The sequence below is a fragment of the Mytilus edulis genome, chromosome 5, assembly GCF_963676685.1.
Source record: "Mytilus edulis chromosome 5, xbMytEdul2.2, whole genome shotgun sequence".
Taxonomy (NCBI): domain Eukaryota; kingdom Metazoa; phylum Mollusca; class Bivalvia; order Mytilida; family Mytilidae; genus Mytilus; species Mytilus edulis.
The window spans coordinates 93074129-93101983 of record NC_092348.1 but is presented as its reverse complement, the minus strand read 5'-3'; the positions used below and the strand labels follow the sequence as shown (position 1 = coordinate 93101983).

At 30.9% G+C, this 27855-nt stretch overlaps 2 protein-coding genes across 5 annotated transcripts in view; both read left to right on the top strand.

Annotated features, from left to right (window-relative positions):
• Nucleotides 1–13865, top strand: part of LOC139524834 (lysophosphatidylcholine acyltransferase 2-like) — a 38441-nt gene extending 24576 nt beyond the window's left edge. For 2 of the 4 annotated variants that reach the window (XM_071319938.1, XM_071319940.1), the window contains exons 6-14: nt 971–1005; nt 1324–1378; nt 1966–2048; nt 6707–6832; nt 7322–7472; nt 8155–8253; nt 10868–11009; nt 11672–11761; nt 12418–13865. In XM_071319938.1, the coding sequence (XP_071176039.1) occupies nt 971–1005; nt 1324–1378; nt 1966–2048; nt 6707–6832; nt 7322–7472; nt 8155–8253; nt 10868–11009; nt 11672–11761; nt 12418–12443 (807 nt within the window). In that variant the 3' untranslated portion in view covers nt 12444–13865. Of the gene's footprint in view, nt 1–970; nt 1006–1323; nt 1379–1965; nt 2049–6706; nt 6833–7321; nt 7473–8154; nt 8254–10867; nt 11010–11671; nt 12299–12417 lie in introns of those variants that run through there. The other 2 variants (XM_071319939.1, XM_071319941.1) reach the window with 1 other exon arrangement.
• The window catches only part of LOC139525559 (tRNA-dihydrouridine(20) synthase [NAD(P)+]-like), a 627966-nt gene that overhangs the window by 73479 nt on the left and 526632 nt on the right, over nt 1–27855 (top strand). The gene's annotated exons all lie outside the window — the stretch shown is intronic.

The window sequence follows — 27855 nt, the reverse complement described above, 5'->3', positions numbered from 1 at the left end:
ACAACCCGTTGTTGGGTTGCTGCCCCTGAATTGGTAATTTTAAGGAAATTTTGCTGTTTTTGGTTATTATCTTGAATATTATTATAGATAGAGATAAACTGTAAACAGCAATAATGTTCAGCAAAGTAAGATTTACAAATAAGTCAACATGACCGAAATGGTCAGTTGACCCGTTTAAGAGTTATTGCCCTTTATAGTCAATTTTTAACCATTTTTCGTAAATCTTAGTAATCTTTTACAAAAATCTTCTCCTCTGAAACAACTGGGCCAAATTAAACTAAACTTGGCCACAACTATCATTTGGGTATCTAGTTTAAAAAATGTGTGGCGTGACCCACCCACCCAACCAAGATGGCCGCAACAGCTTAAAATAGAACATAGGGGTAAAATGCAGTTTTTGGCTTATAACTCAAAAACCAAAGCATTTAGAGCAAATCTGACACTGTGTTAAATTGTTCATCAGGTAAAGATCTATCTACCCTGAAATTTTCAGATGAATCGGACAACCCATTGTTGGGTTGCTGCCCCTGAATTGGTAATTATAAGGAAATTTTGCTGTTTTTGGTTATTATCTTGAATATTATTATAGATAGAGATAAACTGTAAACAGCAATAATGTTCATCAAAGTAAGATTTACGAATAAGTCAACATGACTGAAATGGTCAGTTGACCCATTTAGGAGTTATTGCCCTTTATAGTCAATTTTTAACCATTTTTCATAAATCTTAGTTATGTTTTACAAAAATCTTCTCCTCTGAAACTACTGGGCCAAGTTAATTATAGATAGAGATAATTGTAAGCAGCTAGAATATTCAGTAAATTAAGATGTACAAACACATCACCATCACCAAAACACAATTTTGTCATGAATCAATCTGCGTCCTTTGTTTAATATTCACATAGACCAAGGTGAGCGACACAGGCTCTTTAGAGCCTCTAGTTAATATGATCTGTTTGTTTTTATTACAGGATACATATACATGGACCTGGGAGGGACCAGGAGCGTAAGTATTAAGATTTTCAACTTTTTTAGAATGTTTTTTATTGTCTTTTGGTTTGTATACAACACACAGTTATTGATATTTAGGACCACAGTTCTGCCTTTCTGATAATATGCCTCTCAGGTATTATATTGTTGCATCCAACATACTTGTAACAACTTGATTATTAAGTTAGAAAGAAATGTGTTTTAGATCTAAAGCAATAAGAAATTTTAGTTGTTGTCTTTATTGTGTTTAATTTATGTTTGCTATTTTTACAATAAAAATGGAACTAACATATTTCATGTTGAAGTTCTATATTACATTTGCTTTATCTTTCAGATTTACATGTTTATGGCTGTCTCTATGTCAGTTTCATAATAAATTGGAATTAGAGGTATGTTAATATACATAGTCTGTCTAAAATGAAATCATAAAAGACGATATTATTTTTAATCACCTTGTATTTTCCATCTTGTTTTACTACATCTATATTGGTATAAGAACTTAAAAAGAATCATATATTTTATAGTATGGGTCGAAGTCATACATCAATATGACCAATAAGTTAAGATTGTCTGGCTATAACTGGCATAAAAGTATATCCCCTTTAGTCGACGTGATGAGTAACTCTATTGGTAACCTATGTCCCCAAACAAACAAAATTGATTTGTTGAACAGAGTCGCATGTTTGGAAGATTTTAATCATCTTTTCAAAAAAGTTCATGACTTTCTGAATGTAGTTATTTACTGGCTACTTAAGTGTTAAATCTGATTTGTCCAAAAAGACCTAACATTGCTTTATTTACAAGATTAAGAAGAAAGTTGTATAAAGAAAATTCATTCGAACAAGTTGTTTTAGATTTAAGTTAATGTTTTTTTTGTTCCCATGTCAATTAAAGTGAAAATTATATTAGAATATGATTAAAATATTTGTAAGGAATATAAACTAGCTATTACACCTTTATTTTTTGTAATTTTTAGTTTTTACCAGTATATAATCCAAATGAAGAAGAAAAGCAAGATCCCACATTGTATGCATCTAATGTAAGAAAGAAAATGGCAGAGTAAGTTATATTCAGGCTAATATATGGAGAAAAATGTAATTTTGGATAATAGATAACGAGTTGGTTACCCAGCAGCACACATCAATCAAATAAAGATGTTCTTTATAGAATATTTTCCATCATTTAAGAAGGATTCTGTGGAATCAAGCGCTTGAGTCCTGGAACCATTTTTATACGACCGCAAAATTTAAAAAATTTTTGGTCGTATATTGGTATCACGTTGGTGTCGTCGTCTGCATTGTCATCGTCGTCGTCCGAATACTTTTAGTTTTCGCACTCTAACTTTAGTAAAAGTAAATAGAAATCTATGAAATTTTAACACAAGGTTTATGACCACAAAAGGAAGGTTAGGATTGATTTTGGGAGTTTTGGTCCCAACATTTTAGGAATGAGGGGCCAAAAAGGGCCCAAATAAGCATTATTCTTGGTTTTCGCACAATAACTTTAGTATAAGTATATAGAAATCAATGAAATTTAAACACAAGGTTTATGACCACAAAAGGAAGGTTGGGATTGATTTTGGGAGTTGAGGTTTGAACAGTTTAGGAATTAAGGGCCAAAAAAGGGCCCAAGTAAGCATTATTCTTGGTTTTCGCACCATAACTTTAGTATAGGTAAATAGAAATCTATGAAATTTAAACACAAGGTTTATGATCACTAAAGGAAGGTTGGGTTTGATTTTGGGAGTTTTTGTCCCTACAGTTTAGGAATAACGGACCCAAAGGGTCCAAAATTGAACTTTGTTTGATTTCATCAAAAAATTGAATAATTGGGGTTCTTTGATATGCCGAATTTAGATTCTTAATTTTTGGTCCTGTTTTCAAATTGGTCGACATTAAAGTCCAAAGGGTCCAAAATTAAACTTAGTTTGATTTTAACAAAAAATGAATTCTTGGGGTTCTTTGATATGCTGAATCTAAAAATGTACTTAGATTTTTGATTATGGGCCCAGTTTTCAAGTTGGTCCAAATCGGGGTCCAAAATTAAACTTTGTTTGATTTCATCAAAAATTGAATCCTTGGGGTTCTTTGATATGCCAAATCTAACTGTGTATGTAGATTCTTAATTTGTATGCCCCACCTACGATAGTAGAGGGGCATTATGTTTTCTGGTCTGTGCCTCCGTCCGTGCGTCCGTTCGTCCGTGCGTCTGTTCAGGTTAGAGTTTTTGGTCAAGGTGGTTTTTGATGAAGTTGAAGTCACATCAACTTGAAACTTAGCACACATGTTCCCTATGATATGATTTTTAACCGGATTTTTGTGACAAAAATGTCGGTTATTGATTTGGGGATGTACGGCGGGCGGGCGGTCGGTCGGGCGGGCGGGCGGGCGGGCGTCACTCAAATGTTGTCCGTGCATTAACTCATGAACCGTTCAACCAAAGCTTTTAACATTTTAATATGTTGTTACTGACAACTAAATGAAGGTCAAGTTCAATAATGGCGATTTTGACTTTTACCGTTCAGGAGTTATGGTTCTTGAAAGATTGAAAAATGGAGTTTCCAGTCGTGTCTGTGCATTTACGCATGAACTGTTCTACCTAAGCTTCCCAAATTTTAATATGTTGTTACTGATGACAAAATGGAGGTCAAGTTTAATAATGACGATTTTGACTTTTACCGTTCAGGAGTTAAGGTTCTTGAAAGATTGAAAAATGGTGTTTCCAGTCGTGTCCATGCATTTACACATGAACTGTTTTACCAAAGCTTCCCAAATTTTAATATGTTGTTACTGATGACAAAATAGAGGTCAAGTTCAATAATGACGATTTTGACTTTTACCGTTCAGGAGTTATGGTTCTTGAAAAATTGAAAAATGGTGTTTCCAGTCGTGTCCGTGCATTTTCTCATGAATCATTCAACCAAAGCTTTTGAAATTTTTATATGTTGTTACTGATGGCAAATTAGAGGTCAAGTTCAATAATGATGATTTTGACTTTTACCGTTCAGGAGTTATGGTTCTTGAAAGATTGTGAAATGGCGTTTCCATTCACGTTGTTGCATTTACTCATGAATTATTCAATCTAAGCTTTTCAAATTTTAAGATGTTGATACGGATGACAAAATGGAGGTCAAATTTGATATTGACGATTTTCACTTTCACCATTCATCAATAATGGTTCTTGTGATATTGCCAGGACACAAATAAATATTAATAAATCCGGTTTGCTGTCGTTGTGACAGCCTCTTGTTCTAATTTTAATTTCAAATTAAAGTTTTGACCCCAATTTCACGGTCCACTGAACATGGAAAATTATAGTGCGAGTGGGGCATTCGTGTACTATGGACACATTCTTGTTAGTCCTGTTTTCAAATTGGTCTACATTAAAGTCCAATGGGTCCAAAATTAAACCAAGTTTGATTTTAACAAAAATTTAATCCTTGGGGTTCTTTGATATGCTGAATCTAAAAATGTACTTAGGTTTTTGATTAATTTCCCTTTGGACCTTATAAAATTAAACTTAGTTTGATTTTAACAAAAAATGAATCCTTGAGGTTATTTGATTTGCTGAATCTAAAAATGTACTTAGATTTTTGATTATTGGCCCAGTTTTCAAGTTGGTCCAAATCGGGGTCCAAAATTAAACTTTGTTTGATTTCATCAAAAATTGAATAATTAGGGTTCTTTGATATGCCAAATCTAACTGTGTATGTAGATTCTTAATTTTTAGTCCTATTTTCAATTTGGTCTACATTAAAGTCCAAAGGGTCCAAAATTAAACTAAGTTTGATTTTAACAAAAAATGAATTCTAGGGCTTTTTTGATATGCTGAATCTAAACATGTACTTAGATTTTTGATTATGGGCCAATTTTTAAATCCGGGTCCAAAATTATTATATTAAGTATTGTGAAATAGCAAAAAATTTTCAATTGCACAGTATTCAGCAATAGCAAGAAATTTTCAATTGCACAGTATTGTGCAATAGCAAATATTTTCAATTGCACAGTATTGCGCAATAGCAAGAAATATCTAATTGCACAATATTGTGCAATAGCAAGAAATTTTCAATTGATTGGAGTTATCTTTCTTTGTCCAGAAAAGTAGTTGAATCAACTTAAATCATTGTTTTATACAATAAACAATGTAAATTCACTTTTACTACCAACTGATAAATTAAAACAATCTTTACCATTCAGTGATAACAAGCACCTTTTGCTACATTTTAATATTTTATGATGTATTTGAATGAGTAGTTATTGTTGCAAACTCCATTAGAAATTTGAATTGAGATCAGTTTTGGAAAAAGGGAAAGGGGGGTGTGAAAAAAAATTGGGGGGGGGGGGGGTTAAACTTTTCTCATTTCAGATTTCATAAATAAAAAGAAAATTTCTTCAAACATTTTTTTGAGAGGATTAATATTCAACAGCATAGTGAATTGCACAAAGGCAAACAAAATATTTTAAGTTCATTAGACCACATTCATTCTGTGTCCGAAACCTATGCTGTGTCAACTATTTAATCACAATCCAAATTTAGAGCTGAATCCAGCTTGAATGTTGTGTCCATACTTGCCCCAACCGTTCAGGGTTCAACCTCTGCGGTCGTATAAAGCTGTGCCCTGCAGAGCATCTGGTTGTAATTTTATTAGAGTGTATCAGCATTGAGCAAAGCACATTTTACATAAAGCAAATCTTACTCGGTATGCACAATCAATGCTTTTACACCCCTAAAAAATAACAAAAAGAAGCATTTAGTTCTTCTAAATACACTCCATATTTATTATCATGAAACAATGAGTAAAATAAAAGTTTTTATAATTTCCTGTACAGTTACATGTATTACATTTGTAGTGAATGTAGTCATAGATGTTACATTTTAATCAGAAATCAATTATCATATAATTTGAGACTATTGTCTGCCAATTAAAATAACCGAATCTTATGAAACATTAATATTATGTTATCATTTAAGAAATAATTCTTTCTTTTCATACTCAAGGCTCATTTTGACATGGGTACGCATTTTATTTGTCAATATCTTTACACAGAACATAAACGAGTGTGAAATGTTGACAGATATAATGCCTAACCATGTTAAAATGAGCAAAGAGCATGCCATGAAGAATTATTCAATTCTTACAGGAAAATTTAGAATTTTTAGCCTCTAAAAGACAGCCATTTTGATTTGATGAAGCCAAAACGATACAAAAATAATCAAATGTTTCACAATAGAAAATAAACAGATACATGAAAACTTACTATCAGAATGATTTTATTTAACTTCCTAGTGAGCAACACCAATACACATGTTCATTTTGATCTCAGTAATTGTTTAAAATACATCTGGGGTTGAAGTGATAAAACTTTGCTCAGTGCTCGGAGCACAAAAATCGTGCTCGAAACATGAAATCAGCATTTTGATTGGTTGTTTCTTGAGTCTGAGTACAAAAATCGTAATCGAAAGTTTTATGACTGCAAGGCCTGACGTTACAATTTCAATTGTGACTCCAATCGAGTGCAGCCCATGTTTTATTCAAATTAGAGCTAAGTTTCTAAAGCAAATGGAGATCATCATTTAGAATATAAAATAAATTTCTGAAACGTATTTGTCATCATTACCTTAATTTATGTAGAAAAAAAAGTTCTGCATTTATGTCCAAGTGGTATAACCATAACCATATTTTAATAATGTTTACAAATGTTTTGTTTTATTTTTAGAAATCTGGGAATACCCTTTACAGATCATACTTATGATGATGTTCGTCTTATGCAGAAAGCAGCCATGCTCAATTTACCACATACAGCAGGGCTTATAGAATTCCAAAAACTTCATTCAAAACTTGGGTTAGTTTTAATAAACCCCTACCCCTAAGCCCGTGGAAAGTGATTATGTGCTAAGGGCTGTCTTAAACATGTAGTAAAGTCAGAGTTTTTTGGCTACTCCTTGTTGATGGCTTCACTGTGACTTTGAGATGAAGAAAAGCAAGTTAAGGACCATGAGATACAAATGTAAAATATAAAAATGATTTGTTATGATTTCCAATGAGACAACTCTTCATAAGAGACCAAAGTATGATTTCCAATGAGAACTCTTCATAAGAGACCAAAGCTTTTACTGTCAGAGTAATTCATAATGCAGTGTTAGGACTTTTAATTTGACAATAATTTTTAAGACTGAAACAAAAAAATAGAAATTGAACAGGTGACTAATGAAGGTTAAGTTCAACAAACACTTAAATATCAAACTTAGTTTAATCTATTGGTTTTGAAACACACTGCAGTTTTGTCCAGAGACAAGAGTTCAGTTTTCAATTTCATTCTTGATTATTTCAGAATTAGTTTTGACCAAATGAATGAACTCCTAGACCAGTTTGGTGCTATTTCACAAAAAGATAAAGGCAGTATTACTTTGGGAGAATTTGCTGCATATCTAGGTGTACCTGTGTCTCCAGCTTTAGAGGAGATGTTTTCTTTATATGATAGAGTAAGATAAGAAGAACAGTTCTCTTTTATTTGTTTGGTTGACTTTTGAAGTTACCACATATCTACATGTTAACGTGTTTCCTGTGTTCAAGGAGATGTTGGAAAAGATTAGAAGAAAACATTTCACTTATATGTTAGGGTAACTTTAGGAGAATTTACACCATATCTATATGTACTTGTGTATCCTGCTTTAGAGGAAATGTTTATTTTATATAATAGGGAAAGATTAGAAGACAAATCTATTATTTGTAAGGGCTTTTTCTGAAAATACTATGCCCCCAGGGAAGGCACTTTCTTTTTAACCCACACAACCCACAGACATTTATTTTAATGAGAACATCTATATAAACCAGTTTCTCCTGCTTTAGAGGAGATGTTTTCTTTATATGAAAGGATAAGATAAGCAGAATATATTTCTCTCATTTGTTAATGTAACTTTGGAAAGAATTTACCACATATCTACATGTAACCGTGTCTCCTACTTTAGAGGAGATCTTTTCATTATATGTTAGGATAAAATAAACTGTTATGTCTTAAAATGTTTGTTCTCACATATTTTTTTTTACAAAACTGTTAACCAGGTTAACAAATTGCAAAAGAAGATCTTAATGGAAAATAATTGCACACTATCCATTTTCTTTTTATTTATAATATCCTGAAAATAAACATTTCTTGTATTTCAGAATGGTTCAGAAACTATAGATTTCCGGGAGTATATTATTGGTCTTTCATTGATATCACAGCCAGTCAACAATGATGACACTTTAAAGTTAGCTTTTCAGGTAACTTTAATCTTAAGAATATAATATGATTATGTTAAAATGAGAATATTAATTGACATGTAAATGAAATGTTATGATTTTGATTGAAATTATCTCTGTTTCTCTTCAGATTTCTAAATTTCATTTGAAAAATTCATATTTTTTTCATTATAAATGTACCTTCTTTTATTTCCCCCACAATTTGGCCCTAATGTTCATTTACTGGTTTGTCAGGCTCCTTTGCATATTGTTTTGAATTTAGCATTTTCTTGAAGAAGTAACAAACTAAATATGTCCAAATGACACAATTGGGGGGCACTTGCTAAATAAAAAAATGAAGCCATTTTAAAGGAGTGGAAATTCCAAAGCCCATTATTTTGGCAAAAATCAGTGGAGCAAAACGAAACAAACTTTTTATACACCCGTTGTCTTTTAGACGGGACATATTATGGTATACCGTTGTCCGTCCGTCCGGCTGTCCATCCGTCCGTCGTCCACACTTCAGACAATAACTCAAAAACACTTTCACCAATGTCCATGAAACTTTGTTGAATTGTTTATATCTATTGATGTAAGCTCCCTTTCAATTTTTAAAAATTTCAGATTTTAAGTTTTGGATTTATGGGGCTTTATTCATGAAAAAAAGGGGGATTTTCAACACTTTGGACAATAACTCAAAAAGGCTTTCACCAATGTCCATGAAACTTTGGTGAATTGTTTATATCTATTGATGTAAGCTCCCTTTCAATTTTTATAAATTTCAGATTTTAAGTTTTGGATTTATGGGGCTTTATTCATAAAAAAGGGGGATTTTCAACACTTCGGACAATAACTCAAAAAGGCTTTCACCAATGTCCATGAAACTTTGGTGAATTGTTTATATCTATTGATGTAAGCTCCCTTTCAATTTTTGTAAATTTCAGATTTGAAGTTTTGGATTTATGGGGCTTTATTCATACAAAAAATGGGGATTTTCAACACTTCGGACAATAACTCAAAAAGGCTTTCACCAATGTCCATGAAACTTTGGTGAATTGTTTATATCTATTGATGTAAGCTCCCTTTCAATTTTTATAAATTTCAGATTTTACATTTCCGTGTTATGAATTTTTATGCTTAAAAAAGGGAGGATTTTCCAATTTTGGGACAATAACTAACATTCACAAAATTTTATGCAACTTTGATAAATTGTTTATATCTATTGACATAAACTCCCTTTCCATTTTTATAAATTTTAGATTTTACCTTTTCTTAAGTAATGAATTTTTATACATAAAAAAGGGGGATTTTATGAAACTTTGGTGAATATATTAATGTAACATCCCTTTTGATTTGTATATATATTTCTAGTTGATCATATAAATTCATTTAAAGCATAAAAGACAAGTTAAAAGAGCAACGGGCGTATCATGCGCTAAAGCGCAGCCCTTTATTGTAAATCATCATAGCAGACTTGCATACTAAAAATCCAACACAATATGTGAAGGCATTTACCAAAAAAAGTCAACTTTCATTTTCTTCAAAGTCAAAAGCCCATAATTTCAACAAAAGTCAGGGGAATGGAACCAAAATTTATTCGAAATTTTCTAATATGATGAGATTTGTTAGTGTTTGGTTCTGATGGTCTAACGTAATGGTACCCAAATTGCACCGAGTACCCAAATTGCACCTATTTAGCAAAAATAGCAGCGGACATCTTACAAGATTTCCTAGAGACTACACAATTTGTATTTTTATGATTTGATACTATGCACATCTTTCGACATATAGGTGAAAATATTTAGATATGCACAAAACGCTCACAGTATTTATCAATAGATGAAGTGTTTACTGAAAAAGCAAAATGTACTGAAACGTCGTCATCTTTTTAAAATGATCAAATACAATATGTTACAAGTACCCATTTAAAAAAAATGAAGAGTTAGCATGGACTTATATTCAATTTGTTCAAAATATTTGAAGAAATTAAACAAAAGCTCTGTTATTCAACTTTTGACGATGCGAATTTAAGCACAGATGCAATTTGGGTACTCCTCATTTCAGAATCATTGATGGTTTGGAGGTCAGTTTAGACCAATTTTTCTATGATTCCATATGGATAAAAAATCGAATTGGTATACCTATATAATAAAGAAGAATACGGCTACAAAATAAACACAGAATGGACATTATTGTCTTTATCATAAAAAAACGTAGGTGAAAAAACTGTCAAAATAGGTGCAATTTGGGTACCGTCACGTTAAGTTAAGTATCCGAACGATCAATTAAAATGTTTTGTTTTTGATGTAATAAACTGTTCCTAAACTTGGCTAGAAAGGGCCAAAATCCCCAAAGGGGTTCTTGCTCCTTATCTTGAAAGTGATGATGTGTTCTATTCTCTGTGTATGTGAAATTGAGAATGGAAATGAGGAATGTGTCAAAGAGACAACAACCTGACCAAAGAGCAGTTGACAGACAAAGGCCGCCAATTGGTCTTCAATACAACGAGAAAATCCCCCACTCGGAGGCGTGCTAAGCTGGCCCCAAAATAAAAATGTGTACTAGTTCAGTGATAATGGACGTCATACTTAACTCAGAAATATATATAAATGAAATAAAATTAAATCTAAAACTGAAACATGTGTTTTTGTTACAGTTATTTGACAATGGGGATAAAGGTTATATTACACAAGCAGAGCTGACAGAGATATTGTCCAATGCATTCGGGATGGATGATTTGGATGTTGAAAAATTGTTCCAAGAAATTAATATTAACAAAGATGATAAAATAACGTTTGGTAAGATTTTTGAATATTTTAAAATTCAGTCTCATTGATTAGATGAGTAACAGAGAGAACACTTACATAATGAGGTCTGTAATCAGAATAATTCCAATTGAACTTTAGTTAGTTCAAGCCATGTATCTAGATGAGTAACAGAGAGAAAAGTTACATAATGAGGTCTCTAATCAGAATAATTCCAATTGAACTTTAGTTAGTTCAAGCCATGTATCAGCTGAAAAAATATAACAAATATAAAGAAGGTAATACCAAAAACACATTTTAATTAACAGGTGATGATTAGCCTGAGTGTTTTCAGATCTTCATAGACCTACTGCACAGGCAGACTGATTGATAAATATTGGTTCACTTTTAGTATAGTAGGAAATTTAACCCTGATGGAGTTTGAACTGATAACACTGTGGATTGATATTTGTAATAAAACAAAATATTTAAATTAACTACATCAGTCTTAGCAAATGTTTTCTATTACTAAAGTGTAAATGAATTGTGGAAATGACAAACTTAACATTGTTGTTATATTGGAAAGTTAATAAACCGTAGCAGGGGAGAACTGACCATGGATTATCTGCATGAAATCATTTTATCACTTTTTTTTTGAAAATCTGTGGGTGCATATTCATGACCAGGAATCTCAGTAATGTTGATTTTTTTTTCAGATGAATTCAAAAAGTATGCTGTAACCAAACCAGAATATGCTAAATTATTTATGACTTATCAAGAACTAAAGAAGGTGTTAAGTACAAATGGTAATGGAATTAGTAAACTTGAGTGATCTCCCTTTGAGTAGAAAGAAAACTAGAGTGACTTCCCTTTATCAAGGTTGAAGTGACTGGCTCAGTGACTTAATAGGAGGTTTACAAAACATCATTTGCTATATGTGTGATGATATTTAGAAGGCACACACCATGTGTTCACTGATTAAACATTTCAGCTTAATATTGATATTTTTCCATTCCAGATTTTAGATATGCTATTAATATTTATAGTAGGGAATAAATAATGCTTTATGTTCATTATTTTCTGCATTTAATGATCTTGTCTTTATAGAATTACAAAATTTAACAGATTTAAAAGTTGTTCAATTGTGTATTTATGGCACATTCTAAGACCCTTAACAAGGTTTTTATTTCATGAACAAAGAACTATTAAACAGATTATAAATAACTCGCTATGAAAATACTCTCTTACAATTAACATAACTGAATCATAAATTAAATATGAGATGTTTTTAGGCAAGAACCTGCTTCTGTATCAAAAAATAAAAGCTGGATTCTTAATACAAAGTTGATTTTTTTATTAATTTATTTTTAATGTTTAAAACATCAACACCACATAATGTAAATATATTGCAGTGTACTTATTATTTTTATAAAACTACCAACATTGTTATTTTTCATTACAGAAAGCTCAGATAGCCATTTGAGTTAGTTTAACACAGATATGGTAATAATTGCACTGCTTTTTGTCTTTCAGTTAATAACTTACACATGTTTTTTGTTTTTATTTTAAATGTTTTTGATATTGTTCTGTTTCAATTTTTATTATTGCACCAAAACATGATGACTTGCCTAATTAACATGAAATTTGAAGTTTTCATCAGAAAATCTAAGTATTTAAAAAGAGAATTACATATCCGAACATGTAGATATTTTGGCAAGTTGTTATTTTGGGGGATTTCAATGCCTAAACTAATTGGACTTTAATTGATTTTGAATCAATAATAAGTCTGGACTTCGTATCAATACTACTGCTTTTGAGGGCATTTTATGTGATCTCGAAATAAAGAAAAATACCAAGCAAGAGAAATCGTATGTCTACAGTAACTATGTCAATAATGGGGAAAAGCTTGAAGATGGTAGTGTATTACAAAATTTTATAAATATGTGCTTCCTACCTTTAATGGTGCTGAGCATAAACAATACTGGGCTAATTTCAGTAAGGTATTATTAAAATCAATATAGCAGCCTGAATAGTTCATTGTACTAGGTGATAACATATCAAGAAAAAAATACAAAATAACTTTTATTAGCCTGCAATGGGAACCATAGGGTATTTTTTGCCCAATCAAAAATACATTGATTATATTTGCATTGGTATATAATGTTTTAAATTTAATATATTTGTGTCCGATTTCTAAAATTTATTCTTTTAAAATTGTTTTCACCTTTCACTGTAACATCCTAGCCTTGTTAGACATTTGTATATGGTCAATTTGTTTTGACAGTTCTGTATTATTTGTTATTGGTTTGGAGTTGTACTGTGAATAGACTTTTATTGGTGGATTTAAATTTTTGTTTTTGGTTTAACAAATATAAATTTATAAGATTCAGAGTGTGTATATAGTTTTAATTTTCATAATAAATAATAATTGAATAGTTACAGACTACATATAAACATATCAATTGAAAGTATTTTTAAAGTTTTTATTATTTTTTTTAGTTTTGATTACAATAAAATCCACAACAATTTATATAATAACACAAATAAAAGAATATTCACAGTATAATTTTTCATTTTATATGTATTTCATTTTTGGAGTTGTACAAATATTAGTTTTAAGTTTTACTGATATTTCCCCAAAGTAAGACTACAATAACTTGTTATCTGTTTAGCCCACACTTTAATAATCAATACATTTCCTATACATGTGTAATAACAAGCATGCAATGGATACATACATATGAGAGAAAAAAAAATGAAAAAAAAAAATTTGTATGACCTTGACTTTTGACTTTGTTTAAAGTTAAATCTCAGCAGTACCAGTATTAACCATGTGCCTATCTATGTATGATCTCATTAACTATTCTGTAACACCCTGATCCATTTGTGTCATGTTCCTCAGAAAGAAAAGAAGAAGAATGACCAAAAAATCCATTCATTCACAAAATAATGTTCTGAATATACAAAACATAGCATCTGTTACCAGTTTTCATTTACCTAATGCTTCCTGTGAAGTAGTAGTTTAAAATCCTTTATTTTTATTATGAAATATTTTTTAATGTATTTCATAGCTTCCTATATTTTCCATTGCATTTGTACGAATATCAAATGATTTTATGTTGAGCAATAATTCACAATCAGACTGAATATTTATTTAAGTGTATTTCACAAAATATGTTTTTTTTTTAATTTTAACATGTTTAGAAAGTATTTGCTTATTATGATAATTATAACACATATAATTAATTATTATTATGTTCAGTTCTCATAATAGGGTCATACAAGACAATATATATTTTATGAAAGAATTGTTTGTTACAAATCTCATCATATTTTTGGTAAATTAGAAGATTGTTATCTTTGCATCCATTAATTGTGGATTTGATGTTTGCAAATGAAGTCAGATTGTCAGTCATACTTTTGATGAATGTGTGTAGATAAATATTTCTTTACCTATTGTTGCCATAAATTAATCTATAGACAACAGTAAATGCATATGGTATAGTACAGTGTAGCTTATTACTTGTCTAGTGTCATGTAAGAAACAGAATGCCATCAGAGTTGTTGTTTATCCTTTGTTTTCTTGTATTGAAAATCAAATTGTCAGTGTTTATGATACCAATGCTAACCCAATATCATCACTCTTTCTTATACTGTGGTTTCATTATTTTTCGTTGAATACCAAATTTTGTGGTTTTCATGGGTACAGGTGAACCATGAATTCAAAAATTTAATGATTTGCACATTTTCTATAGGATTTGTATGCAGAGATTTGTAAAACCACAAAATCAAATGCCCTCGAAAATTATTAAAAGTTTTCCTCAATCCACAAAAATTGATACCCACGAAAATAAGAGAATCCACAGTAGTTAAAAAATGAGTTTTCAAATTGTGATAACCATATACGTTATATAAACTGTTTTGAATCTCAGCTATCATCAGTTTTTATTTATAGCTCATAGCATGATTTATGTACCAGGATGTAAATTGAGGATCTTCGTTTTATATAACTGTTTTAATTAAAAACTAATATTGATTTTATTCATCATTTACATTATACCTATTGGCACAAAGGAAACAAATGATGGAAAGGGAATAATTTCAATTTCAAATTGCCAGAAAAGATATGTCAAAATATGCATTAAAACAAAATGATTAAAAAAAATTAATATTTTGAAAGGAAGGAATAAAATAAACTCTTTGAAGTTGATTTTTTAATTCAATTGATTTAGTAGTTTATCTTTAAAGGTCAGGTTAATTAAGCTTATAGAATTAGCTGATTGAGAAAGGTATTAATAAAAGACGGGAAACTGCTACAATTTCGTTTGACAAAAAAAAAAAAACCACACAAAATGATAGAAGCCAAAAATACAGATCTGCATAAATTTGCCAGTGAAGGTAAAAAAAGTTGCTTAATCATTACAAGAAAAGTAGTCTTTTTATTAAAATAAATAACAAATTACCCTCTTACATGAAAGGCAGCAAATCAGTAGTTCATTCATTTAAAGTCAATAAAGATCTTCGCAACAAATCACATCAAATATAAGTTTTCAGATCTTTACAAAAAATCACATCGTATATAAGTTTACATAATAAAATGATCTGAAATGATCTTTTTTATTATGACATGGTATGACTTCAGGCATATAACAAATAAATGACACACTTGTGAATTTGATTAAAAAGTAATGATTTTACAGTTACAATAGAGAGAGCTTTCTATATTTACCGTACTATATTTAAAATTTAATTGGAAAAATGATGCATGGATAATTTTTTTATTGTCTACGTTATGTCCATTAATGTTTAAATCTGCATCTGGAAGTCTACCAATGGTTTTGACATCCTCTAGAACTTTAATATATGAAGTCATATTTATTAACTTTGATTCCCTGTTTAACCTTTACAAATGATAAATATTGTTATTCTTTCTCTTCACGTTGTGCATATTGCAATCAAAGGTCAGGGGTAGTATTTTAGAGTAGGGTCAAGACATTTACAAAAGGCTTATCCATGTACAGAAATGAAATAAAATTCACATCAAAGGTTTTTGTGAATTAGAGGTTTTAGTGGTATAACTTCAGTAGAGGTAGTTATTTGTCAGTGCAATACAATTATTATACAGGTAATGGGTCAATGTATGTTTCAGATTATTTTACAATACCAAATAATATTTCAATGTGTGCTCAAACTGCTGGCAGGGTTTTTAAAGGATAATGTAAGTCTGGGTTTTAATGAATAATGTTGGTCAACTTTATTTTTGTATGAAGTGTGAGATTATAATGTATATGTTATTAATTTATTGCTGTTTTACTAATGTTGTTAATAAGAATTTTGGCATTTTTTTCACAAAGTTTTCTCCGACTTCAATAGTATTTAAATGATCTGTGATAAATTTTTGAGTAAAATTGTTGGAGCATACAGTTTGTTTCACTATATTCCTGACGTTAAGATTAAAGTCATACACAGTGATAAACTGTTTGGTAAACTGGTGTCACAATTTTTTTTACATGAATATAAGTTTAGATAATTATTTGCCTGTACACTTATTAAGTCACAAATTATTTTTATAACTATATATTTCTTTTTATAAAGTAATATATGATATTCGCAACATCCATATTGAAATTATGTCACTACACATAACTGTCAACAACTGATTGAAACTGCACAAAAAAGATCCTGAACTGATCAGTATTGTAGAGAGGAATTTATGTTAGAAATGCTTACACTGTGAAATATATTATAATATTTGCTCTTCATGTTAAATCAGCATTATTGTAAAGTAAACTTATGAGCTAATTATTGTTAATATGATAATATCTGATGGACCTATGCCCCTATGAACATTAACATGATGTTATATGATAAATGCTTGACTGGACAAAAATAAATTCGGATAGGAGAGATAATTTTTAATCATTGGCTAGCACATGTTTTATATTAAGAGTGATGATGCCCTTTATTCGAAGGCAACAAATGACCTCTTTTTTTGTGCTAGCATGAAATTATTTTTCTTACAATTTATTCATACTCAAAAACTAAGATAAGTGTTCTACATATTTTGCTATTTGAATTTTTTTCAATTTCTATAGCTGTTCGAAATCACATAAATGACTTGGATCAACCTAAAGCTATAAATGACTAGGACATGTTTTTTGCTTTAGATGTCAACAGTGGAATGTGGTAGTTGTTATTATGTTATAGATAGGGTCAGCTTGCAATATTAATTTATCTTGTTGTTGTACTTATTCTTTGAACTGAAAAAGAAGATTTTCAGTTTGAAATGATATTAGTTTTTTTTTTTAAATATTCCTCGTTGTTAAAGATGATTAATCTGTACTGTATTATTATTTTGATAATATATTTCTTTTTGTATATGACACAGCTGGAATTTTATTAATGAAAAACAAAGAACCAGTTTTCTATTTATTGAAATTTCTAAAAGAATTTCACAGAATAAAGACTTTATTTTTTGTCTTCAGAAGATGGCATTCAATAGTTGCCATTTTACATTACATTTATTTTTCAAATTATCATTATTTCAGCATTAAAATAAAATGTTTCCACTTAATTATTCTTATTCTTGTCTTCAAGTTTAAGTTCATAATATTGATGATGACTTCTTTAAACTACTTGTTGTTGTTGCTTTCTCACCTTAGTTATTTTAGGGAGGTTATAGTTTTATACCCAGTCTAATCAATTAATCTTAGTTATTTTAGGGAGGTTATAGTTTTTATACCCAGTCCAATCAATTAACCTTAGTTATTTTAGGGAGGTTATAGTTTTATACCCAGTCCAATCAATTAAAACCAAGATCTTAGCAAGGTTTTAGTCTCTTGCAAAGCCAATCTTATTAAAATTCATTACCTGTGCGAATTTCAAATGCTCAATTTTACACCAGTACTGAAAACCTTCTATCCTTTACGGGTAGACTTTACATAGATAAATTAAGTCGTACAAATGTATAAGAAAAGCAATATGAGTATGTTAAATTTGATGTATGCCTTTTTGTGCTTCTTCGTTACATTTGTTGTTTTTATAGTGATTAACACAATGTTGACTGCTGTACCCCTATTTTTGACATTTTTACTCTTTTAGTATGTTTGTTTTGTTTATGCATCGTTGACAATGTAATGGAATTTGATGCGACTAACATACAAGTGATAGGTTTAGCTAGCTATAAAACCAGGTTCAATCCACCATTTTCTACATTAGAAAATGCCTGTACCAAGTCGGGAATATGACAGTTGTTATCCATTCGTTTGATGTGTTTGGACTTTTGATTTTGCCTTTTGATTTTTGATTTTCCTTTTTTAATTTTCCTCGGAGTTCAGTTTTTTTGTGTTTTTACTTTTTCATGTTTTGCTTACAAGGACGTGAAAACCCTATGTTTGACTTATGTGCTGGTAACAATTACATAGCCAATTAAATTTCTGCCTTCCAAATTGTTTAAAGTCTGTATCATTATAAAAATACTAGAGGATCCCAAACGGTATTTAAAACAGTAAATAGAGCATGAGCACATGATCTTAATTTCAATTTCGGATTGTGACAAAGCAGGTTTCATAATTTTATTTCTTCACTATTCCAATTTGATTGGGAACTGAAACTATGACGAAAGCAGGTTTCATAGTTTAATGTCTTCACCATTCCAATTTGATTGGATACTGAAACTATGTTAAAAGCAGGTTTCATAGTTTAATCTCTTCACAATTCCAATTTTATTGGTTATTGAAACTATGACGAAAGCAGGTTTCATAGTTTTATTTCTTGACCATTCCAATTTGATTGGGTATTGAAATTGTAAGGAATTCTAACCCTAAATTAAATCAAGAGCATATCGTGCACTAGTATTTTAGTTTAAAATCAAATGGCAAATTCAATAGCTCAAACACATCAAAAGAATGGAAAACTACTGTCACTATCCTGACTTGGTACAGGCATTTGACAATGTAGAAAATGGTGAAATAAACCTGGTTTTAAAGCGAGGAAGCTAAACCTCTCACTTGTATGACAGTCACATTAAATTCCATCATATTGACAACGATGTGTGAACAAAACAGATATAATAGGTAAAAATGTCTAAAATAGGGGCACAGCAGTCAGCATTGTGTTATATTCTTAATCACTATAAAAACAAATATGTAACAAAAATGTATACTTCATTTTCACATTTTGGTTAATCCATTTGGCACAATAAATATCTACCCGTATTTTATCTCCTAGGAATATATATATACCTGATTTTCCGACTTGTTCCTTTATTATTATGTGGCTGACTTCATTTAGGAACTTCTTAGGAAGAAAGATAAGAAGTTAGCAATATCTTTTAACTTTACTTTCCGCTATATAGATGATGTTCTCTCACTAAATAATTCAAAATTTGTTGACTATGTTGAACACATCTATATGTTCCAGGTTCAACCGACCATTTTTTCATTTAAAAATGTCCTGTACCAAGTCAGGAATATGGCCATTGTTATATTATAGTTCGTTTCTGTGTGTGTTACATTTTAACGTTGCATCGTTTGTTTTCTCATATTTTTTAGTGTAAATTCATATTGCGATAAGACATGTCACAGATACTTGTCTATCCCAAATTCATGTATTTGGTTTCAACGTTATATTTGTTATTCTCGTGGGATTTTGTCTGATGCTTGGTCCGTTTCTGTGTGTGTTACATTGTAGTGTTGTGTCGTTGTTTTCTCCTCTTATATTTAATGTGTTTCCCTCAGTTTTAGTTTGATACCCCGATTTTGTTTTTTGTCCATGGATTTATGAGTTTGAACAGCGGTATACTACTGTTGCCTTTATCTATCCCATCGAACTAGTAGATAAAGGATACAACAGATACAGTTAATTCTGTCTCATATCGTTACTTACATCTAGAAATTGACAATGAAGGTCTGTTGGAAACAAAACTTTACGAAAAAAGAGATGATTTCAGCTTCTCAATTGTGAACTTTCCATTTCTATCTAGCAACTTTCCAGCACCGCCGGCATACGGGGTATATATTTACCAATTGAAACGATATTCCCGGGCTTGTTTTTCCTATAGTGAGTTCCTTGATAGAGGGTTGCTGCTCACAAGGAAGCTATTAAACTAAGAGTTCCAAATGGTGAAGTTGAAATCAACCCTTCGTTAATTTCACGGACGCCATCACGAGTTGGTTGACCGTTATATGTTCCTTATGTCGTTACTACAATCCACTTCCCTTTTCACCACGAATGTGACCTACCGAATTAGACTATTTATCGGGTTTGTAATAACACGAGCAACACGAGGGTGCCACATGTGCAGCAGGGTCTGTGTACCCTTCCAGATCACCTGAGATCACCCCCAGTTTTTGGTGGGGTTTATGTTGCTTAGTCTTTAGTTTTCTATGTTGTGTCTTGTGCACTATCATATGTCTGGTTTTTTTGTTGGTTGTTTTAGCCATAGCGTTGTCAGTTTAATTTCGATCTATGATTTTGATATCAGAATAAAAAATTAAGATCACATGACTAAAGTTATGGAAAAAATTAATAAGCATTTAAGTCCTTATGGCCTGCATCTAATCTTGGAAAAAATTGTCATAAAAGTTGAATACTGTTATACAGTTTTCTCAGTGTTTAGATCATTATGAAAATGAGCCATTTAAACATGTTTGACTGAGAGGTGAGCCTGCTCCATAGGATCGTCCTTTTGCTACACATTAATTTTATAGTATTTTGATTTCCAAAGTATCTGTAAGCGCAATAGGTGTAAACTTTTCTCTGTCAGTATGAGGTTCGATTTTAATATAAAACATGAATCTTTTTAACCTCACTTTGCCTGAAGAACCAAATGAGGTATTGCCATGACTTGACGAATGTTGTAAAAAATAAAAACAACAGGTTACTAGTTAATAAATTGCATGCGTCCTAAGCGCCTTTCTTGATTAATAAAGGCAACAGTAGTATACCGCTGTTCAAAAGACATGAATCGATTGAGAAAAAAAATCGGGTAACAAACTAAAAACGAGGGAAACACATCAATTATAAGAGGAAAACAACGAAACCTTGATCAGAATTTGAAAGCCAACGAGTTATTATAACCGAAACAATTGATAGTCCGTAAACGAATAAAATTTTATTTTTTTCAAATTTGGTAGGAATGATGTATAAAAATTCCTTTTCAAACTATTTTCATTTGGTACTGATCGAAAGAAAAAAAGCTATTCTGTTTGGTCAATTTTCAAAATCTTCTACTCTAAAAATACATTGCGTTATTTATTTTTAAACATATAGGGATTGATAATCCTCTTGATCATCATTTAATGTCGAGTGGGCCGCAAACATGGAAACATTGGAAGAACACAGTTAAAAAGAATATGAATGAGATATGTCTTAGGTCATTTTCTCAAAAACGGCATGTCCAATCTTGAGCAAAACGAAAAGAAACACAATCATGATGTTCTTATTCTGATTTTTCAAAACTATTCACTGAATATACAAGACAAAATATTTTCTTGATTATATCCTCTATAAATTTTTCTCGCTAAATAGTAATAAATAGATAAATGAATCTCCAAAAGATCTGTTGGAAGTTCTACTGAACGAGACATGTGATGACTACAGCCACATAGGCAATACGAATAACACATGGTACAGATAACCTGATGATATGACAGGCACTAAATTTGGTGAGGTTCAAACCTTCCCATTTTTCTTTTTAGACCCGATGATGGTATGTCATAAAAAGTATTAAACGAGAATTGCCTGTAGGGTTAAGTTGGACTGTTCCTTTGACCAATAAGGATACAACTGAGATAATTATATCATCCCAATAATTTCAATCCGTTTTGAATATGAAACACGTGATAAAAAGGGAATACCAACAGGCCGATTGGTCTAAGTTTTGAATTTTCCTCGGAGTTCAGTATTTTTGTTATTTTACTTTTTACTTAAATTTACCTTTTTTGAAGAACAAAACAGATATAATCAAATAACTTTTTACATTCTATTGCGTCACACCAACAGACGTAATTACAAAATTTAAGGTAAAAATTACCTATAATGTCTGTTTTGTACACGCATCGATATAAATATAATGGAATTTGATGCGACTGTCATACAAGTGAGAGGTTTAGCGCTATATAACCAGGTTCAATCCACCATTTTCTACTTTTGAGGATGCCTGTACCAAGTCAGGGATATGACAGTTGTTGTCCATTCGTTTGATGTGTTTTATCATTTGATTTTGCCATTTAATTGGGGACTTTCTTTTTTGAATTTTGCTCGCTGTTAAGGTTCATCATAAGGAATTGAAAAATGTGACCGTGTTTACACCTCCAAAATTACTATGAGTACAGACAAACTGGTACATCCAGGAAAGTTTTAATGCATGGCAGGAACTAGATATATAAAAGTTATATGAAGTCTACGTTTCAGAAAATTAAAAACTTACCTGGATTTTGATGTTCATTTTTTTCCAGTCTGCAGAAGATAGCAAAATAAACAAACACCCGAGTTTCATTTGATACGGTCCACTCAGTTACACAGTTTAAACCTGTTAAATCACCTATTGTTTACAGGTGTCTATTGTCCATCTATTGTCCATTTAAATCAATACTACTCACAACATTGATTATATGAGGGGAGCTTCTCAATCGTTTTCACTACTTAGTTAATTTTTGCACCTTCTGCAGGAACGAAAAAAAAATGGATAGCAAAATCTAGAAAAGTTTATAATTTTCTGAAACATAAAATGCATTTAAAATTTATATATCTAGTTCCTGCCATCCCTTAAAACTGTTGCAGGTGTATAGGTTAGTCTGTACTCAGAGTAAAATTTGGTGTGTAAATACGGCCATTTTAGCCAAAAGGTTATGATGAACCTTAAGTATTTTTGTGATTTTACTTTTTCATAGTTAAGGGTCATTTCCTCACAATGACGTTATGATACCTCCATTAGCCTGGAACATGTCATGTTTATATTTACCATTATGAAATACTAGCAGACAAAATCAGATTTGCTTGGTATATCACCGTATAGTGTACTCTATTAACCAAGGTTGAGCCAAGGTTACACGTCTAGACAGTTTAATTGCCACCATTGTAATTACTCTGAACAATTCATTTCACAGACCTTTTCATGAAAGGTCTTACAACATAGAAATGACGAATTAGACTATTATCATGTAAGCACCATGGCACACAAATTAAAAATAAGTAGGGGTGCACAATTAGTATCAATCTGAATACCGACTGTCTGTTGAAATATCAAACCTCCAAACTTAACAAATATTTATTGTCGATCAAAACGTCCAGCATTTTGATATCATGTTCGATATATTTTCTGATAGAATCAGTTCTTCACAAAATAAGAATTATCATAACACAAAACAATCGATCATTCAATTGAGCATAATGAATAGTAGGGTTACATGTAAGCGTAGAAAATCTAAAGTTCTAATGTTGCTGTAATATTGCAGAGATTGTGATATAATATTAAGCAGCAGATATTGGAAATTCTTTCGAATTCACATCTAACTATAATACAATACAATACAATACAATATTTTTATTTTCCAAATTAAAGGGCCCATTAAGAGCATAACATTAATTACAACATGACATAAACATTACAGAGTGATTAAAGAAACATAAAATAATAATTGAAATTCAAATGCATGAAGAAAGGATCAGCGGTCAAGGGGAGATAATTTTGATATATTTTAGAGTATTTAACTAATTTTCTGATTTTCTTAGTTGCAGGCCTTTATCCAGGTATGCACATACATATATAACTGACACCACTGATTGAATATATCCCATCACATTATTTTTTTAAGGCTATCTTCTACTGTAGAAAGAATAGTAGTCAGCACTTTAGGACAATGTTTATTCGAGCATCTTGGTGATCATTTTGTAGACAAACGCGCGTCTAGTGTAAATGCAATATTTAATCCTGGTATGTATGATGAGTTTATATCCAGCTATGTATCTTTATTTATAAAGAGTTTTATGAAGTTTTTGTATCCATTATAATGACGATAGATTTTGTTTCGTTTTCATTGATGTTAATACCAAAAGAAAGGAAGACAGATTTGTAGTTTTGTAAAATTTCATTCTTTTTAAATGATGTTAAAGATTATGTAGGATTACAAATTTTTCTGTTTATTCGAAGCTCTTTTGTGTGAGACATTCAAAGTAATGGGTTTTACATACGAAGACAATACTATTGGAGGCTTTCTGGTTCATTTCGAATGCGTTTTATCCATTTCCGAGCACAGTCTTTAACTACATCCATCGGTATCCTAACATTCTTTTCCAGCTGATTGGTTAGGGGAATTTTATATTTTTGGTCCCTTGCCTTACAACTCTCTAAGTTGTTTATGATCGTTTATTGGTTACGATGCCAAGGTCGCCAGTAATAACATACTAACTATAATTGTATTTTGACTTTTTCCTGTTCCTATTGCACTAGAGGCATAGCAAATATTGTTGCATTCATCAGCCAAATCTGGATTGTGAATGGTAGTAATTTCTAGTGGAAAACATTGTTAATACCATTAATGGTACCAATTGTCCTGCACCAGATGTGCAATTCGACAATACATGTCTCTTCAGTGATGCTCATGGCCAAAATATTTGAAATCCAAAGCTTATATAAAAGATGAAGAGCTATAATCCAAAAGTTCCAAAAAGTATACATTGATAGCATCTAAACCTTTATTGGCGATTTCTACTTTCCACATCTTAGGACAATGTAGATCAATTTGAATGGTCTATCTTAAGCAATGTCACTAATCTATACAAAACAGAATTACAATCAATAATGGAAGTATTTTGGGACTCTTGAAATACATGTAGTTAAAAAGGTTAAGATATCGAAATGTAGTATAATTTTGTTCTGACATGATAAATTCTAAAAGGTTTTTCAACAGACAATAACAGATTATCAGCTACACCTGGGACTAGACAAAACACCTTAACAATCAATTTGTTATTGCATCCATATAGAATGGTTGTTCCCAACTCTTTTATCCAAAACTCCTCAATGTGTAAAATTTCCATAACAATGCAAGAATCTAATACATGATCAGTTAGGTGTTTAAATTAATAGATGTATTTCTACGTATGGGGTGTTATAAAGATGAAAATTTCATTTGTCTGAATGTGAGGGAATTAAAATTGCGCTTTAAAAGCACAATATCTAAATATTTGAGATTTGTATAACAATCTTATTTAGTGACTTGAAGATCAACTATTTGTTCAAGTGTTTTTAAATAAATAAGCACATTGAATGAAAAAAAGTATCCACTTGTCTGGAGAAAGAGCACTATAATACAAAAGATGTTCTTTTATAAATCATTTCTTGTAATTGAACTAGAGATCTGAATATACTGTGGATTTTCATTCCCTTTGCAGTATCACCAATTCACCAACGCTTTTATGCTGAGTTTTACTCAGACGTCGATTTGAAATGATGCACAAAAAAAAAAGAAAAGTATAGCAACACTTAGATAATGTTGATAAAAAGTAGAAATCATAAAAATACTGAACTCCCAGGAAAATTCAAAACGGAAAGTTCCTTATCAAATGGCAGAACCAATTAAAAACTCAAACACATCAAATGAATGGTTAACAACAACAGGCAGTTGTTTGAGAGTAAACATGTATATATACCTTAATATAATGTTATATAAGGTATATAAAGGGGGGATTCTGAGACAAGTGTCTGTGATAACAACTGTCATATTCCTGTCATTGCACGAGAAGAAAATGGTGGATTAAACCTGGTTTTACACTCATATGCGGCTTAGCTTAGCGAAAGGTAGTGCGACGTAATCAGTCAAACAAACTTTATTAGATTAACTCTCTAAGGAACGATCGTTTCCATTGGTCAATTCAAACCTTCGACCTCACACTTTCGAAAATAGAACACACATACTATAACGTTGAAAGGACTGATTAATATTCACGTATCTGGTAGGGCCGTAACTACATTGAGGCAAATGCCTCATGTAAAAAATTTCAAAAAAAAAATTACAAAAGGTTGTTCTCATATCAAATTCGCGGAAAGTGTCTTGCAAGAAGCAAGACGTTCTCTTCAATCTCTGGTGTATCCCCTGGATGTTTTTCGTTATTCATGTTTCTAGTTTCAATTTAGTTTTCAGAGTTTATATCAAAGAATACAAAACAGTTTGTTTTATTGTAAATAAAACTAGATAGCTGACATGGTTTGAATCAAAGTAAGGTCACATATTTCCCGGTATCAAATAATTTGAAGAAAAAACAAGGTATTGCCATATATGACCTTTTACATTGAAAGGTTAAACTTGCATTAAGTCGTGTTGAGAACCTTTAACAGATAATAAAGGAGTATGGGGACATAATCGCACACAAAGTCAATGCATAGAAAAAATACAAATGATCAATGGTCAAAGTTTGTATTCTGCTCTTCATCTTGATATAGTCCGTTTGACTTCTATAAATCTTCAAAAAATAATTCTTAAAAATTCATTATTAAAGATAAATATTTTTTTTCTTCATGTATGTTAATGTATGATATATACGAACTCTGACTATGAATATCATAATTTTAAACCTATAATCAAGAAAGTTACTCATTAGGTCTCTATGTTACTTCAATTTATTTTAATATAAAATACTCAATGGAGTACGTATGAGTAGTGTAACAGCCTTCCATTCAAAACAAAAACATTAGACATGTGCTCTAAACCTGTTTCATTGTACCATGTGACTGTACTCATTTAGATAACTCTGGTCATGTGTGCATGCTTTTGTATTTCTCATTGAATACAGAAAGCTCAGTAATCACATGACCAGAGTTATTTAAATGAGTAAAGTCACATGGTACAATAAAACAGGTTTAGAGCACATGTCTAATGTTTTTGTTTTGAATGGAAGGCTGTTACACTACTCATACGTACTCCATTGAGTATTTCATATTAAAATAAATTGAAGTAACATAGAGACCTAATGAGTAACTTTCTTGATTATAGGTTTAAAATTATGATATTCATAGTCAGAGTTCGTATATATCATACATTAACATACATGAAGAAAAAAAATATTTATCTTTAAAAATGAATTTTTAAGAATTATTTTTTGAAGATTTATAGAAGTCAAACGGACTTATAGTTGCCGGATGGTCTTCAACAATACTTTTAAAGAATCATTAATACCGTAAAAGATCGTAAAACAAGGTGAAGATGGTCCCTAGTGTGGAATTAAGCAGTACTAGTACTTAAAGTATAATACTGCAATGTCACTATATTTAAATCTAGTCATAAAAAAATCTCCAAAGTCTAATTACAATACAAAACAAGAACAAACAGACAGATACGGTATTAATAATTATGAGAACTACGATTTTTGCTTTATCCTACATATCGGTCTTTTAATGTTGTCTCTAATACCTAAAAGTCTTAAATTACAATGAATCTTTGTTTTTGCTTTGGTACCTGATTGTCGAAAAAAATATCTAAAAATTAATGCAAGAAAGATTCTGGGAAACGCTCAGAATGCACGGTTTTGCGTTATTTTTCTCAGAGCTTCTGGGGGCCTTAAGCGGCCCCCAGACCCCTCGCCCAAAATTGTGCCTCACTATTAAAAGAGGCTAGTTACGGCCCTATCTGGTCAAGGTCGTTTAAAGCTTCCATCGACATATTCTCATACATGATTCCAATCACAATTCTAGCTTTTATAAATGTGCATGTGAAATTCATTGGTTTTATAGTTTTCTGCAATTGGTAGTAAAGTTTAAACTTTTAAATCTATTATCAGTTTTCACATCTAAATATTCAATTTAAATGTCTCCTCTAGATCAAGGGACGACATCAAAAGTTCAATGTAGGATAAAAAAAAAACTCAATTCACATATTTTTTCATTTATTCCTCCCCCTTG